The 16259-nt window shown below is 42.5% G+C and overlaps 1 protein-coding gene across 1 annotated transcript; it reads left to right on the forward strand.

Moving 5' to 3' along the window:
- Positions 1-2868: 2868 nt before the first annotated feature.
- On the forward strand, positions 2869-16244 carry tkta (transketolase a; the record flags this gene model as incomplete). Its single annotated transcript, XM_080423205.1, has 14 exons — positions 2869-2975; positions 5032-5149; positions 5451-5564; positions 5849-5946; positions 8327-8518; positions 9773-9891; positions 10072-10268; positions 10737-10901; positions 12712-12868; positions 13997-14127; positions 14272-14355; positions 14615-14708; positions 14839-14961; positions 16049-16244. The coding sequence occupies 14 exons, from the start codon at positions 2869-2871 to the stop codon at positions 16234-16236; spliced, it is 1887 nt and encodes a 628-aa protein (XP_080279331.1). The 3' UTR covers positions 16237-16244.
- Positions 16245-16259: the final 15 nt, after the last annotated feature.

Below are 16259 nucleotides of genomic sequence, written 5' to 3' on the forward strand. Positions count from 1 at the left end.
TTTGGCTATTTGAAACTAGCCGATCTACAAGCTCACAACACGTCGCGATGCAACGTGTTGTGTCACATTATTAATGAGTACTTTTACTTTTACTTTTTGATGCCAATACTTTTGTATTTTTAACAAGTACATTTTGAACACCGGACTTTTTACTTGTAACAGAGTATTTCTACATGATGGTATTGATACTTTTACTTAAGTAAAAAACTATTTGTACTTTTTCCACCACTGTGCACAGGGACTGTGAACATAGTTGTCCACTACAGCCTATTTACCCAATTATATCTAAGATGTGCATCTGATCTCTTGCTAATACATGAAAGCAACCTCTTCTGTTAGTGTTTAGTGTTAGGTGTTTTATGATTACTAGGATAATGCCATTTTGTTTCTTCAAACATCCCCCACTCACGCACATCCCCTACTTATAATTTCAAGGACTGTTTGTCCTGATTGTACCACAGATCCAGTTGTATAGACAGTGATGGTTGATATACTTAGTCATATGAAAATAGACATAAATCTATATTCCATTAGCTCTTCACCAGTGCACTAAGGTTTTTGAAGCACACACATTTTCAGTTTTTCTATTCCTATATTAATGACACATTTGTGAATATTTTTCACAATATTATACAAGAATGCGTAAGTCTTATCACTCCTCACCACTCAGATTTTTGTGACTACCGTATTAGCCTATATTTAGTCTCTTCCAGATTATCTGTTTCTACATAATGTGAAGGGATTAAAAAGAGCCATTGGGCAGATGGTAAAAAGGGCAAAGTTTCTACCAATTTTGTCCCTACATCTTCCATGCACTTTCAGATACTGATGCACGTTGGAAACAGGTCAAATGTACTTCCAAAGTTGTCCCCCTAGATGGCAGGCATACCTTCTACTTTAAACCAGTCACATGTCAGATATTATGTGCACATGAATGGGCATCTTGGTCCAAATGCTCCATTCTATCCAGATATTTGACGGTAAAATTGTGCAATGAATTTCACTGTAATTTCCACCCACAATTCGTATTACTATTCATCGGAATACAATACAATAAATGGTATATATCTGTTCTACAAATTCTGATCTATAAATTACAGGATAAGATTTTAACCATTTTAAATTATATTGGTAAGTAATCCTCAGTGGCAAAAGAAAGTACATCTATCTAGAGACGATAATAGCATCCATGGTAGAAGACATGCAGGTTTAGTGGATATTAATCTCTCAAGAAAGGAAAAAAACGGCAGAGAGCGCTGTTTTTTCCTTTTTTTTTGACGATGAGTTCCATGTCTGTTCCAACATAGATATAGAAACCTAGATACCTCATTGGCCTCTGCAGTTCATTGGTGCGACCTGTATCACGGCCGCCATTCCGGGACTTGTCAGAATCTAGTTGTATAAAAATATCCTGTTATATTTTTATACAACTAGATTCTGCCAAGTCCCGGAAAAGACGCGCTGTGATTGGCCAGTAGTCAGGAAGTTTGCCGTCTCCAAAATGGCGGCCGAGATACAGACGCCTCAGAGCCGGAGGAGGCGGATGTCCATGTGTTCCAAACTCTGGGTCATTCAGAAGACAGGTTTAGCGGATTGGTGGAAATATTACGTCTGAGGACTCTAGCAGGAGCACTCAATGTCACTTTGAGTATGCATGCACCTCATGGTACTATAGCACCACAAAGGCCTTAAAAACAAGTCTTTAGACATCCCAAAACAAACTGGTCAGGCTACTGCTTGGCCTCACACCTACAACTCATTTAACTCCTGCTCATTATGCTAGGGTGGGATGGCTCAGGGTAGAGGACAGAGTACAGCAACTTGCTATGAGCCTGGTCTACAAAATACACTACACCACAAAGACACCCATGTACCCGTCAAAACAAAATACTTCAAAAACGTTAAAGACATTCCCAAGCTACCAGTGAGAGATATACAGTTCTGGTCTTGTGCTCTTCTATCCACCTCTACTGGTTACTGGCTTTTAAATGTCCTGTATGTAATTCACATTGCACAAACTGTACCTGTATTAAACTTTTAATTAAAGAGTCAACAGGGTAAGGTGCAAACGATGCACCTGCTGATTCATTAGCTCAAATTGGCTCACTTGCAGACCCGCATTTCTTTCTTCACTTCACGTCCCACTGAGAACAAGTGATGCCCTGACCAAAGACACTGTGTGTGTGTGTGTGTGTGTGTGTGTGTGTGTGTGTGTGTGTGTGTGTGTGTGTGTGTGTGTGTGTGTGTGTGTGTGTGTGCGTGTGCGTGCGTGCGTGGGTGTGGGTGTGTGTGTGTGTGGGTGGTTAAGAACAAAGAACAGGCACACATCAGGGTCTGAGTTATGGGTTTGGACAGTGAAGCCACAGACAATTGTGGTTTGATGCGTCAAACGTCCTCCCTCCTCCCATCCATCCATCTGCCCCCAACCACACCCCTCCTGCTGTGACCCTCCCCCCCACCCTTCCCCTTAGTACAGTAACTAGTAACCCACGTCACCGGGCTCCCCCTCCTTTACGTGTGTTTTTGTGTGTGTGTGTGTGTATGTGTCGCTGTGTGCGTATGTACAGTATCTGCATGCACGAAAGGATAAAACCTGCTTGTTCTCCTTTGCATCCCTCTCTCTGCCACTCACACACACACCAGCCGGGTGCATCTCTGCCAGGCCAGCCCTTTAACTCCCACGCACTCACACACACACACTCACACACCCACACACACACACACACACACACACACACACACACATACTGTACGCACACACACACACTCATACACACACATTCACACACACAGCATACCGTCGTGGTTGTTGTTTTGTTGTTTTCACCCACTTTCTCTGGGGCTGTGGTGCTTGAAATTTTTGGCTTCATGGAGGACTATCACAAACCTGACCAGCAGACAGTGCAGGCACTGAGGAACATCGCCAGCCGCCTCCGGATCAACTCCATCAAGGCGACCACGGCTGCAGGCAGTGGGTGAGTCTCCACTACTACTGAAGCACATGAGCACATGCATGGACAAGTTGACTCAACTCAACACCATCCACTGCGCAAAATGTTAGTGTAGGTGCAAAAATCAGATTTGATGCAAATATGCATATTTGCACACACTGTGGAATCCTCAGTGTTAATTTAACTCTGATAATGTATAAATGTTACATTTATACATTATGATTTCTGAGATTTCTGTACAATTTATACACTGTCAGTGTTGCAAATGGATTAATTAGTGCAGGAATTTACTGTGCATATTTCTAACTGCTTGCTCTCTCTCACACACACACACACACACACACACACACACACACACACACACACACACACACACACACACACACACACACACACACACACACACACACACACACACACACACACACACACACAGATACGCATGCTAGTGAAAAGGAACAGCATGTACCGCCTTTGTTCTCATGCTCTGTTAACGGTATAAAATGATCATGAGTTGTTTACTGAGATGAGACCATTTAGTGTCTAGTATCGGAGGGATAGACATAAAATATTGTCTATCCATGTTGTGTAATAAGTACTGTAAAGTTATAGTAATATTAAAGTTATTTAAGCTTGTATACATCATATTATACATAATGTAAATAATTGTAATTACTTTCACAAATCACAACCCCTAATGATGGACAGATTTTAGACAGATATAGATATATGACTAATAAAAAGAAAATATTTTCAGAGGATTTAAGTCACCTATATACGTGTTCAGATTCATGAGTATTGTTCAGAAACATATCTTATACCCTTCTTTTGTTTTGGATTTCCATTGTATTTAAAGAATAAATATTTGTATTTTGTTTTAATATCACGATGAATTGAAATGCAATGACCTCAATGTCTCATCGTTTGGTAGACATATATAGATATGCAGCACATATAGATATGCAGACTGCACGTGTGTTGTACGCATGGCCGTCAGTAGGAACGATATTGCCATGCATACTGTACTGTATGCTCGCCTTTAAATGCCTCTGGTAGAATCTTGTTGTTTTGCGGAATTCGTTTTTAGTAATATTTTTTGGTCAGAGTGATGATTAGGAAGAACCATTAATGTTCTGTGTAGGTGTTTGGCTATAAAATGATTTAGGGTCTGAAACTGAAACCCCAAACCCCCAGTGTTAGTTTAAAAAAACGAACTAACCATTAGAGATCATTTGAAAATAAGTTTTAGTGGCTCATAGTGGTTCTCTACTTAAGTGTTTTGTTCTAAAGAAGTATCAGAATTTTATCAGTGTCTTTGATCACTGATAAAAGAGGCCTATATTTACTGTAGTCTATCGCATTAAGCGTAGCCAGACCCTTCACAGCTCCGCCTACTCTCTTTCTCAAGCGGAGTAGGCGGAGCTGTGAAGACTAATACTTACTTACTTGGTTCCAAATCAGTGCTACATGGTGCCCTCTCTGGATGGTTCTATATGACACCGACTTTATGGGAGGCACATTTACTTATTATGGGAACTATTTATTGATGCACTTTTAAAAAATAAGCTCAACCAGTCATTGCAGAACTTCTTCTTTTTTTTATTTACACTCAACGACGGTATTAATGGTAATAAGACACAACAAAAAAGTTAATCTGACATGATTTGGCATCTTTCCAAACTCTTCTTCCACTTTGGGCTTCCAGAAACATCACATAGTATATTATGCCCTGCTGTTAAACTGAAGTTTAATGGTAGGCCTATGGCATAATTGGAAAATAAATATTTTGAGGTGATTCTCCTCCTCATGATGTTTGCTGTTTAAACCTGAAATTCCATTGTATTACACAATGTGATATGGTGGTGGTCATTAAGATCATACAATGTATGTTGTATACAATGTATGTTGAATATACACTGATGTTGGCTTCTGTCTGCACTGGTGGGGTGATCTTGCTCTTGATTTTGATATTTGCTGAATAATTAAAATGCCTTTTAAACCAATGCCCTGTGCATGTGATGTGTGTGTGTGTGTACACATTGATGTAGATATTTGAGTAACAGAAGCCTCTTTCCTGCAGGCACCCAACATCATGCTGCAGTGTGGCAGAGATCATGTCTACTCTCTTCTTTCACTCCATGAAGTTTCGCCCTGAAGATCCCAGGAACTTCAACAATGACCGCTTCGTCCTGTCTAAGGTATATGTTTCATATGGCACGTGTGTATGTGTCTGGTTAAGAACAATGAACAGGCACCCATTAGGGTCTGAGTGTATTCTCATACTCATATACATACATTTAATTTAATATAGTTGAATGTGTAGTATATTTTGATGCCAACACTTTTGTTCTTTTTTACTCAAGTACATTTTGATTACCGGACTACCAAAGTATTTCGTCATTGGAGTATTGATACTTTTACTAAATGAAAAATGTGTGTACTTTTCCCACCAGTATCAGTGTTGTCTGACAGACTATGTGATTGTGTATCCATCCTCAGGGTCATGCCGCCCCTGCCCTGTACGCCATGTGGGCAGAGACAGGCTATCTGAAGGAGAATGAGCTGCTCAGTCTGTGCCAGGTTGACTCTACCCTGGAGAGCCACCCCTCGCCTGTGAGTGCTGTCCCTGTGAGTGTCCACTGTCTGCTACACCCTCAGCCCTCACCCCCCCAGGACCCAGCATAGCATGAACACAGCCTCATTTATATATGATGGTGTCGTATCATGAAGTAAATATTAGTCTTAACGTCTCAACTGTGTGTGTGTGTGTGTGTGTGTGTGTGTGTGTGTGTGTGTGTGTGTGTGTGTGTGTGTGTGTGTGTGTGTGTGTGTGTGTGTGTGTGTGTGTGTGTGTGTGTGTGTGTGTGTGTGTGTTTGTGTGTGTGTGTCAATTTCAGAGGCAGCAATTTGTGGATGTGGCCACTGGCTCTTTGGGACAGGGGCTCGGTGTAGCTTGCGGAATGGCTTACACTGGGAAGTACTTTGACAAGGCCAGGTTAGAGTTCACACACGCACGCACGCACGCACACGCACACGCACACACACACACACACACACACACACACACACACACACACACACACACACACACACACACACGTGCGCGCACACGCACACGCACACACACACTAACCTATTTTCTAAATGTAGTATATACATTCAGCAATGTATTTCATAGTTTGAGGGTTTTAAAGAGATAGTTCACCCCCAAAATTATCGATTAGTCACCCCATGGAGAATCTTTTACATTTTTTATTGTGCAGTGACGTGAGACTATTTGTGGGTGTGCAGCGTGGCTGCATGTTCAGCTCTCCCAATTCTTCTGCTCTAATAATCACAGCCCCAGCAGTCATGAAGCCTAATTTAGTAGGACGGTGTCGCTTCCAAAACAGGAACTGATTTTCGAGCTAACGTGGCGCATAGGGCTGTCACCATTACAACATTTAAGTTGACGATTCATTGCCACACAATAATTGGCAATTTGGTGTTTTTGGCATTGAACAATGGAACATATGAATAAAAATTTTACTAAGACATAACTAAGACAAATAAATAAGAAATTATTCTGACATTTTTTATGATTTTATAAACAAATAAAAAAAAATAGCGGAAATAGCTGATCCACAAGCTTAAAGCGTGTCATGGTGTAAAAATTAAGCTTAACTCAACCAGGTTTTCATTTGTTCTAATGCATTATTATCACATAATTTCACCACACATTAAAATGTGTTTACTTTCCTTTACATTTGCACCGGCACCTTTACATTTGTACATTTTTACCGGCAGGTCAAGGAAGAAACACTGATAGAATATATTGAGCATGTTAGCAATTTCACAGATTAAAAGTGACAGTGAATTAACCAATAAGGCCTATTTTAGTTTTGGTTGTACAATGGCGTTGCGTGGCAAAGCTTGTAGAGCTGCTATTTTCACTATTTTCACATTTTTTTTATGTTTTGAAAAATCTCGCATAAATGACATGCCCAAAATAGAGATGCCAGGTTGAAAATGGTTAAAGGGATAGTTAACCCCCAAAATGTCATTTTTTTCTATTGATTAGTCACCTCATGGAGACTTGAATATATGGATATTTTTTAGTTTTTGTCGCATTCCTAAGCCAATAATTTCATGACCGGCAGCCGCTCCGGTAGGAGACACAAAGAGTCTCCTTTGTGTCTCCTACCGGAACCGCTGCCTACCGGTCCGCTGGTCATCAAATTATTGGTTTAGGAATGCGACAAAAACAAAAAATATCCATGAATTCAAGTCTCCATGGGGTAATTTTTTTGGGTGAACTATCCCTTTAATCTAGGGTAAAATACTATGGGCTCATATAGTAAGACGGTGCTGTGTTTGATGTGTTGTAGACAAAGAAGTGAGGGTCAATAATCCAACCAGTCAGCCACTCCCAGCATGGCTACCAATCCCAGCATGGCTACCAATCCATTCTGTCAGATTAGGGAAAGTGGACCAATTTGACTGGAAAAGTGTCAGGGAGCATTAGCTTGGGACATGACACTTCTCACTAACACCCCAACACACACAGAGACACGCACGCACGCACGCACGCACGCACGCACGCACGCACGCACGCACGCACGCACGCACGCACGCACGCACGCACGCACGCACGCACGCACGCACGCACGCACGCACGCACGCACGCACGCACGCACGCACGCACGCACGCGCGCACGCACACACACACACACGCGCACACGCACACACGCACGCGCACGCACGCGCACGCGCGCGCGCGCGCACCACACACACACACACACACACACACACACACACACACACACACACACACACACACACACAGTGGTGGAAAGTAACTAAATACATTTACTCAAGTACTGTACTTAAGTAAAATTTTGAGGTATTTTTTGAATTTATTGAGTATTTCCAATTTTCTATACTTTTACTTCTACTCCACTACATCTCAGAGGCAAATAATGCACTTTTACTCCACTAAAGTTATTAGAAAATGTTAATTACTAGTTACTTTGTGTATATAGATTATTATTACAAAACATACACTAACCATTTCAGCCCTGTATTCTTTGCCTATTTTCAAAAGATTTTTATACCTGCTGAACTTGTGAAATGGGACATTCTGCAAAATGATTACTTTTACCTTTGGTATATTTTGATGCCAATACTTTTTTATTTATTTTTATTACCGGACTTTTACTTGTAATAGAGTGTTTCTACAGTACATTGCAGTATTGATACTTTTACTCGAGTAAAACAAAATCAGTACTTTTTCCACCACTGCACACACACACACGCACACGCACACGCACACGCACACGCACACGCACACGCACAATCATTTGATGCAAATCGTTTTGTTTTGTTTTCCACCTCAGTTACGATGTCTACTGCCTGATGGGTGATGGTGAGCTGTCAGAAGGTTCTGTCTGGGAGGCCATGTCCTTCGCCTCCCACTACCAGCTGGACAACCTGGTGGCCATCATGGACATCAACCGTCTGGGCCAGAGTGACCCGGCACCACTGCAGCACCACCTGGAGAAATACCAGAAACGCTGCGAAGCTTTTGGGTAAATAATTAATGAGAGAGAAAAAAGGTTATATATGAGCGTTTCAGAGGGTGGTGTGTGTGTGTGTGTGTGTGTGTGTGTGTGTGTGTGTGTGTGTGTGTGTGTGTGTGTGTGTGTGTGTGTGTGTGTGTGTGTGTGTGTGTGTGTGTGTGTGTGTGTGTGTGTGTGTGTGTGTGTGTGTGTGTGTGTGTGTGTGTGTGTGTGTGTGTGTGTGTATGCGTGCGTTCTCAAGTATGTGTGTGCGTGAGTGAGTGAGTGGGTGGGTGTGTGTGTGTCTTTTGTATGCTACTTCATACCCTGAAGAAGACATACTTTGTCGAAACATTGGTGTCTTAACCCTTTAAGACCTGAAGCCGATTCTACATGTCTCCTAAATCCCAACAGTATTCTGAAAAACGTATGTTTCTATATCAGTGGTGCTCAGACTTTTTCATGTCAAGGACCCCCAAAATTATATGTATTTGCCCGCGGACCCCCATCAAAATATTTTGTTCCAGGGACCCCCCCCCCCCCCCCCCCAGAAGCAAAGATTTTAGTTAAAAATGTTCGCTTTAAAACGATATGTATTCAAAGATTTGCACACATTTTAAAGATTTTTCAAAAATAGCAGATCTACAAGCTCGTAGCGCGGCACTCGGTGCCGCGCTATGAGCTTGTAGATCTGCTATTTTTGAATAGCCCAAAGTGTAAAATAATGCTTTTTAGCTCTAATCTAAAAATGACACAGTTCCAGGTCTTAATGGGTTAAATACATTGCATTGTGACTACGAGCTGTGCGACCTCTTTTCTTTGAAATATGTTTTTTTTGGGGGTTCCCGCTGGCCTAGCGGTCCAGGCTGCAAACCAATGCAGCCTGACAGTGTGTTGCGGGTTCAAATCCCAATCCCGACGACCTTTGCTGCGTGTCCTTCCCCGTCTCTCTCTCCCTCTTTCCTGTCTCGACCTACTATATACTGTCAATAAAGGCCATAAAGCCCAAATAAAGAAACATGAATCTTTTGTATGCTCAACATGAGTCTGCGTACATGAGGCACACGTACCACATACAATGTGATCGTTGTGTGCCTCAACAACACCTCTGTGTGTGTGTGTGTGTGTGTGTGTGTGTGTGTGTGTGTGTGTGTGTGTGTGTGTGTGTGTGTGTGTGTGTGTGTGTGTGTGTGTGTGTGTGTGTGTGTGTGTGTGTGTGTGTGTGTGTGTGTGTGTGTGTGTGCGTGCGTGCGTGCGTGCGTGCGTGCGTGTGTGTGTGTGCAGCTGGCATGCCATCATTGTGGACGGTCACAGCGTGGAGGAGCTGTGCAAGGCCCTGAGCCAGCCACGCCACCAGCCCACCGCCATCCTGGCTAAAACCATAAAGGGCAAGGGCATTCCAGGTACTGCAATGTCTGTCGATTCTCATGCTCATCTATTCTTGCAAGTACAATGCCCTCTATATTCAGCACACATTCTGAACCAAAATGATGCATCGTCAGCCAGCAAATCCATAGTGTTCATTTAACTCAGCACTGTGCAGTGAGACTTTATTGATGTGGCGTTTGTGTTGGTTTTCAAAGCTGCAGAGGACAAGATGGGCTGGCACGCCAAGCCTCTGCCCAAGGACATGGCAGAGGTGGTTATGAAGGACCTGCAGAGTCGCATCGTGAACAGCAGCAAGCGACTGTACCCTGCTACGCCCATGGAGGACGCTCCACCCGTTAGCCTGAGGAACATCAGGATGCCCAGCGCTCCAAGCTATAAGTCTGGAGAGAAGGTATGATCCCCCAATGACCAGTGGTGTGAAGTAACTACATGTACTCAAGTACACTTAAGTAAAAAAAAATTTAATTTTTTACTGGAGTATTTCAAATGTTCTGTACTTTTACTTCTACATCTCAGAGGCAAATATTGTACTTTTTGAAAACTATTTACTTTGTAGATTTTGATTATTATTCCAAAACATACATTAACCACTTCAACCCTATATAGGCTACATTTCGGCCATTTGAAAATAGCCGATCTACAAGCTCACAATGCGTCGCGATAAGTAAAACATGTCAGTACTTATTTCATCACTGCCAATGACCCACCAGCACATCAGCGTGCGCACACACACACACACACACACACACACACACACACACACACACACACACACACACACACACACAGATGAAAGGAATAACAGATATTCACCCATTAAGTCAGTTGTAATGACTGATTGATTGGTTTCTCTCTATAGATTGCCACTCGTAAGGCATATGGGATGGCCATTGCCAAGCTGGGCCGTTACAATGAGCGCGTCGTGGCCCTCGATGGAGATACCAACAATTTCACCTACTCTGAAATCTTCAAGAACGAGCACCCTAATCGCTTTGTCGAGTGCTACATCGCTCAGCAAAACATGGTACAGTATGACCTCTCCTTTACCAAAACACATGCATTCGGCCTATTTTCCCCAAATAATATTTGTTCAAATGTGACGAAGAAAGGATGATTCGTTATTGCAAGGTTTCACATTCAGTTTAGTCTCCATCAAGCTCTCTCTGCAGGACGGTGCCTTGCATGGTTTCCTCTGCCGTCGGTGTGTGAATGTGAATGTGCGTGTGTGAATGGGTGAATGTGAAGCGCATTGTAAAGCGCTATAGAAATGCAGTCCATTTTTACCATTTCTTTGAATCACACGTCCTCACAAATGTTCAGAAGTGGATTTTCCAAGTAAAAGCTCCTCTCTCTTCATATCCAGTGCTGATTTGCTGAAAAGTAAAGTACCCTCTCCTGCCTCTGATTGGCTGAGTCCACCCACATGTCTCTTGTCTGTGTGTCTGAGGCTTGGATGATTAAATAATGCATTGGGTGTTCCATCCATGATGCGGGTGACCCACTTACAGCACACCGCTCTGTGGTGTGCTGCAAGGCAGCTGCTGCCTATGGCTGGCCAGCCTCCATCTGATCTCGTCTCTGTTTATTTGACCCTAGTAGATTAACATTTTTGGGAGAGACGATCAGGGCCCTGCTGGATTTAATGTAGCAGCGCCAATCTAGGTCAGGCGCATGTGTGATGTGAAGCCGTTATGACAGTTTTTGGAGGTGAAATATTAATCAGTGCAGAGGGTGGGGCCATCTGGCTGCATGCACCACAGTTCTCATAATGTCGCATGTGCAGAGCTGCAACAACCTTCATTCAAAATGCCAAAATTAGACAGGGTTCAATAAAATTGGTAGTGAAAGTGAGGCATGAACCTATACAATCAAATGTTTATTGAAATTTTTTGTTATTGAATGGAATCTATTATAGATAATTGAAGTATAATGTAACATTACTAATAGATCAGTGGTTCTCAACCATTTTCATATCATGGTCCATTATTTATTCAGCATTTGAGCCACGGACCACCATTTGATGAGGTTTAGCCTCTCAGACCCAAAACGTAGATTTTTTATTTCTTTTTACGTTGGATACGACTTTGTCAAAATAACAATTATTCTACATTCTCTTATTGTGTAGACGTCTTGTAAATTAAGTAATGCAGATGTTTAACAATAATTTAACTCTTGAGAGCGTAAAATGGTTTCATTTTACAATCTCAAGAGTTAAAGATCTAAGGGTCCATTTGGTTACCAACTCCATCATTTAGCTGGGGACCACCTGGTACCCCCTCAAGGACCACTGGTGGTCCCTGGACCTGGTTGAGAACCACTGCTATAGATGGAATGCTTCGATGTTCAAATGTAATATTTACAATACTATCATTATTTGTGTCTGATAAAGCTCTGTAGCATCACTTCCACACTTTAAAGGAATTACCTACAGTATGGTCAGTTTTTGCAAGCGATTCATGTTTTTTGTTGTTTCCTTTGGCAATCTTGATCATATTTAGACACATACAGGAGATGAGCTCAGGGCCTTTCAAGACAGGAAAGAGGAAATGATCCGAGGAGGAGGCATGCCAAAGATTCCACTCATACGTGACAGTAAAGCTTCTGAGCTTTGATAGAGGCTCTCCTCGCTGAGTCGCCACTCTCTACTAAACTTGAGCTTTGGTTCAAAGAAGCAGGATCCATCCCTTTTATATGACATAGATGCAGGAGATTTCTGACCCGTTGGATGTTCATCTCAAGATCATGTGGGGGAATCATAAGAATTCATCTGAAGCACTAGAACGTTATAATAATAGCCTTCCATTCTTCGACTCATGCTTATTCATGTCCTGTAGGTCAGTGTTGCCACGGGCTGTGCTGCCCGTGAGAGGAACGTTGTGTTTGCCAGCACGCTGGCCTCCTTCTTCACCCGCGCATATGACCAGCTCCGCATGGCTGCCATTTCAGAGAGCAACATCAACCTGTGTGGCTCCCACTGTGGCCTGTCCATTGGTTAGTATTAAACCCTCTCTCTGGTACACACTTCAATCCCTCCCATCATGTTCTGCACCCCACTCTCCCAAGACCCTAATGCCAATGTTCACCACTTCCCAATGTAGCAGGAAGAGTGGGCACCTCAATGTAAAATTGGCTATTTTTCCCAAAATGTAAAAAAACTAAATATTTGGAAAATAATAATAATAATGGATTTTATTTATAATGCACTTTACATTTGTGAAAATCCATACAGTGCTACAATAAGCAATTGCATAAAAAAGAAGCATCACACCATTAAAAAAACATCTAAGAAACCGAAACAAAACATTTAAAACATGAGGGCATAAAGCCTAGAGGTAAAACCAGTGTAGCTAAAAAAATGCTTTGTTAAAAAGGTTAAGTAAAGCAAGTATACATGATTAGAACATGCTTGAACATTCGCCAATTAAGGCCTAATATGTCTACAAACAAATTTCTACAAAACCTGTATATCCAATCATTTTGGGCATAAACACAATACGTTTATGATGTACCGTGCATGTTCACATCATGTATACTTTACATAGACCATTTTTCTTTTTCTTTTTCCATTTTGGACAAAATAGACAATTTTAGATGAAGGTGCCCACTCTTCTTTAGTGCCCACTCTTCTTGTATCCCTTCCCAAAACCCATGCAAAAGAGACCCTAGTCTCACACTCTCCTATATGGAAATGAGTCACAAAAATGAATGTTCTCTCTCTCTTGTGTGTGTGTGTGTGTGTGTGTGTGTGTGTGTGTGTGTGTGTGAGTGTGAGTGTGAGTGTGAGTGTGTGTGTGTGTGTGTGCGTGTGCGTACGTGCGTGCGTGCGTGTCCTTTCTATCCCTTCCTCTAATGTTGTGTTTTCCTTATACCCCTCACCCCTCACCCTCTGCTGGCGTGCTCCTAGTTCTCAGCCTTCCCCTCTTTCACCTTTCCTGTCTGTCCTGGAAGCTGTCACCAGGGAACCAGGTGTCCCTCTGTTAGTGCAGGTACACTGCATGTCTATGTCTGGACACCTGCATGCATACTATTGTAGCTGTCAGTTGACCTGGCCACTGGCCAGTAGATACTATTCGTGGAGTGGTGATGTGAACAAAGTGAGAGTTTTCCATGTATTTCCAGGAGAGGACGGTCCCTCTCAGATGGGACTGGAGGACATGGCCATGTTCAGGGCCATTCCTACGGCAACTATTTTCTATCCCAGTGACGGTGTGTCTACTGAGAAGGCTGTGGAGCTAGCTGCAAATACAAAGGTACTTAAAACCTATACAAAGCTAGGTGGGTTCCTTGAAAACATATTTATGTGACATTATCTCTTCATTTTGAAATAACTCTTTTGATATTGAAATATACTGAACTAATCTGTATTACCTTTTGTTATCTTTTTGTGTATGAAGGGTGTTTGCTACATCAGAACTAGCCGCCCAGAGAATGCCATCATCTACAACAGCAATGAGGACTTCCATGTTGGGCAGGCCAAGGTAGAACAAAAAGTGTTTTATACCACTTAAGCCCTATTTTATACTCTGCTGCCCAGCGACAATAGCCGATGTACACGCTCACAATGCATCCTGATGTTATGTGTTGTGAGCTTGTTGTAGATCTGCTATTTTTGTTATTTCACCTAATGACATGCCCCAAAATAGAGATGCCAGGTTGAAAATCATTTAAAGGAGATGTGAAATCCGGGGTGACGTGTCCTCCTGCCTGACTGCCAGTATTTCCTTTCCTTCTCACCAGGTGGTGTACCAGAGCAAGGAAGACCAGGTGACTGTGGTGGCAGCTGGTGTCACCTTGCACGAGTCTCTGGCTGCAGCTGAGCAGCTTAAGAAAGGTAAAGTCTGAGTATTACTGTAGGTACAAAGAGAAGTCCAACGCGCTTCAGCCACTGTATTAGACTGAATAAAGAGTAAGAATGATGTTTTTTTAATATTAAACAATAGCCTACATGATTGTTTTTTCAGAGAGGATCTTCATTAGGGTCATTGACCCATTCACAATCAAACCACTGGATTCCAAAACCATTATTGACCATGCCCGCACCACCAGAGGGCGTATCATCACTGTGGAAGATCACTACTATGAAGGTGCGTTTTCATGGAATCTATTAATATTTTAGAGGGATTGCCAGCCTGGTAACCATTACATTTTAGAATTATAGCTATACTAGCAGATCTACATCGACACGTTGTGAGCTTGTAGATCGGCTTTTTGAACTAGTTGAAAATGTTTTTCAAAATAGTAAAAGATGGCAAAGAAGTTTAGGGATAATGGGTAAGGCGGCGCCCAGAATAGGGCCGTATATGTGGTTGGGGCCATCTCATTGGTCTCTAGACTCTAGCTAGACCAAAGCACTCTAGACTCTAGAGTGTCTTGTGATGGCTCATTTCTATTGGCTCAGCGACAGAGATGTGATATGGCGGGATGTATTTCATTGGCTTATAGGAGAAGCGGAGAGTAGTGTGGTGCATGATTTTAGCAGAGAGGGGAGAGAGGAAGAGCGCTGTCAGATTTCCTTGGCTGAGCGTGTACCCAAGGGGCTTTCTGTGACCTACATAATACAAACAGCTATGCCAATCCAATGTGGGCATGCGCCTGGGCACGTTAACATAGTGGGTGGGGGTGGGCAGCGGCATGGGCTGAACCAAATATATGAGGGGCATTTGTAATCAGCCAGACGTTCAGCATCTAACAGATTTTTACCTCTGGTAAATACAGTGTGGTAAAGTAACTAAGTACATTTACTCAAGTACTGTACTTAAGTAGAATAGAGGTATTTATTTTACTTTCCTAGAGTATTTCCAGTTTTCAGTGCTTTTACTTCTACTCCACTACATCTCAGAGGCAAATATAGTACTTTTACTCCACTACAATTACTTTAGTTACTAGTTACTTTGTAGATTTTTATTATTATTACAAAACATACATTAACCACTTCAACTCTATACATTTCGGCCATTTGAAAATAGCCGATCTACAAGCTCACAATGCATCGCAATGCGACACATTGTGAGCTTGTAGATCTGCTATTTTCATAAGATTTGTATACATTTTAATTATTGCAGAAATAATCCTTTAAGAAAATACAGAAAGGTGAATGGATCTCTCTGAGCCAGAGAGAGAGAGACAGTACCCACTGCGCTCTCGCTCATGTGACCCATTGATTTTCCACAGGTGGCCTGGGGGAGGCAGTGTGCTCAGCCGTGGTCAATGAGTCTGGCTTCAGTCTGCAGCGCTTGGCTGTGTCTCATGTTCCCCGCAGTGGCAAGCCCCACGAGCTGCTCAAGATCTACGGCATCGATCGTGACGCCATTGCTCAGGCCGTCCGCAAGATGCTCAGCGGCTCTGCCAACGCCAAGTAGACCTCCTCCTGCCTCACCCAACT

This window comes from Gymnoscopelus braueri, assembly GCF_963280865.1.
Source record: "Gymnoscopelus braueri genome assembly, chromosome: 3".
In the NCBI taxonomy this organism is placed as follows: Eukaryota; Metazoa; Chordata; class Actinopteri; order Myctophiformes; family Myctophidae; genus Gymnoscopelus; species Gymnoscopelus braueri.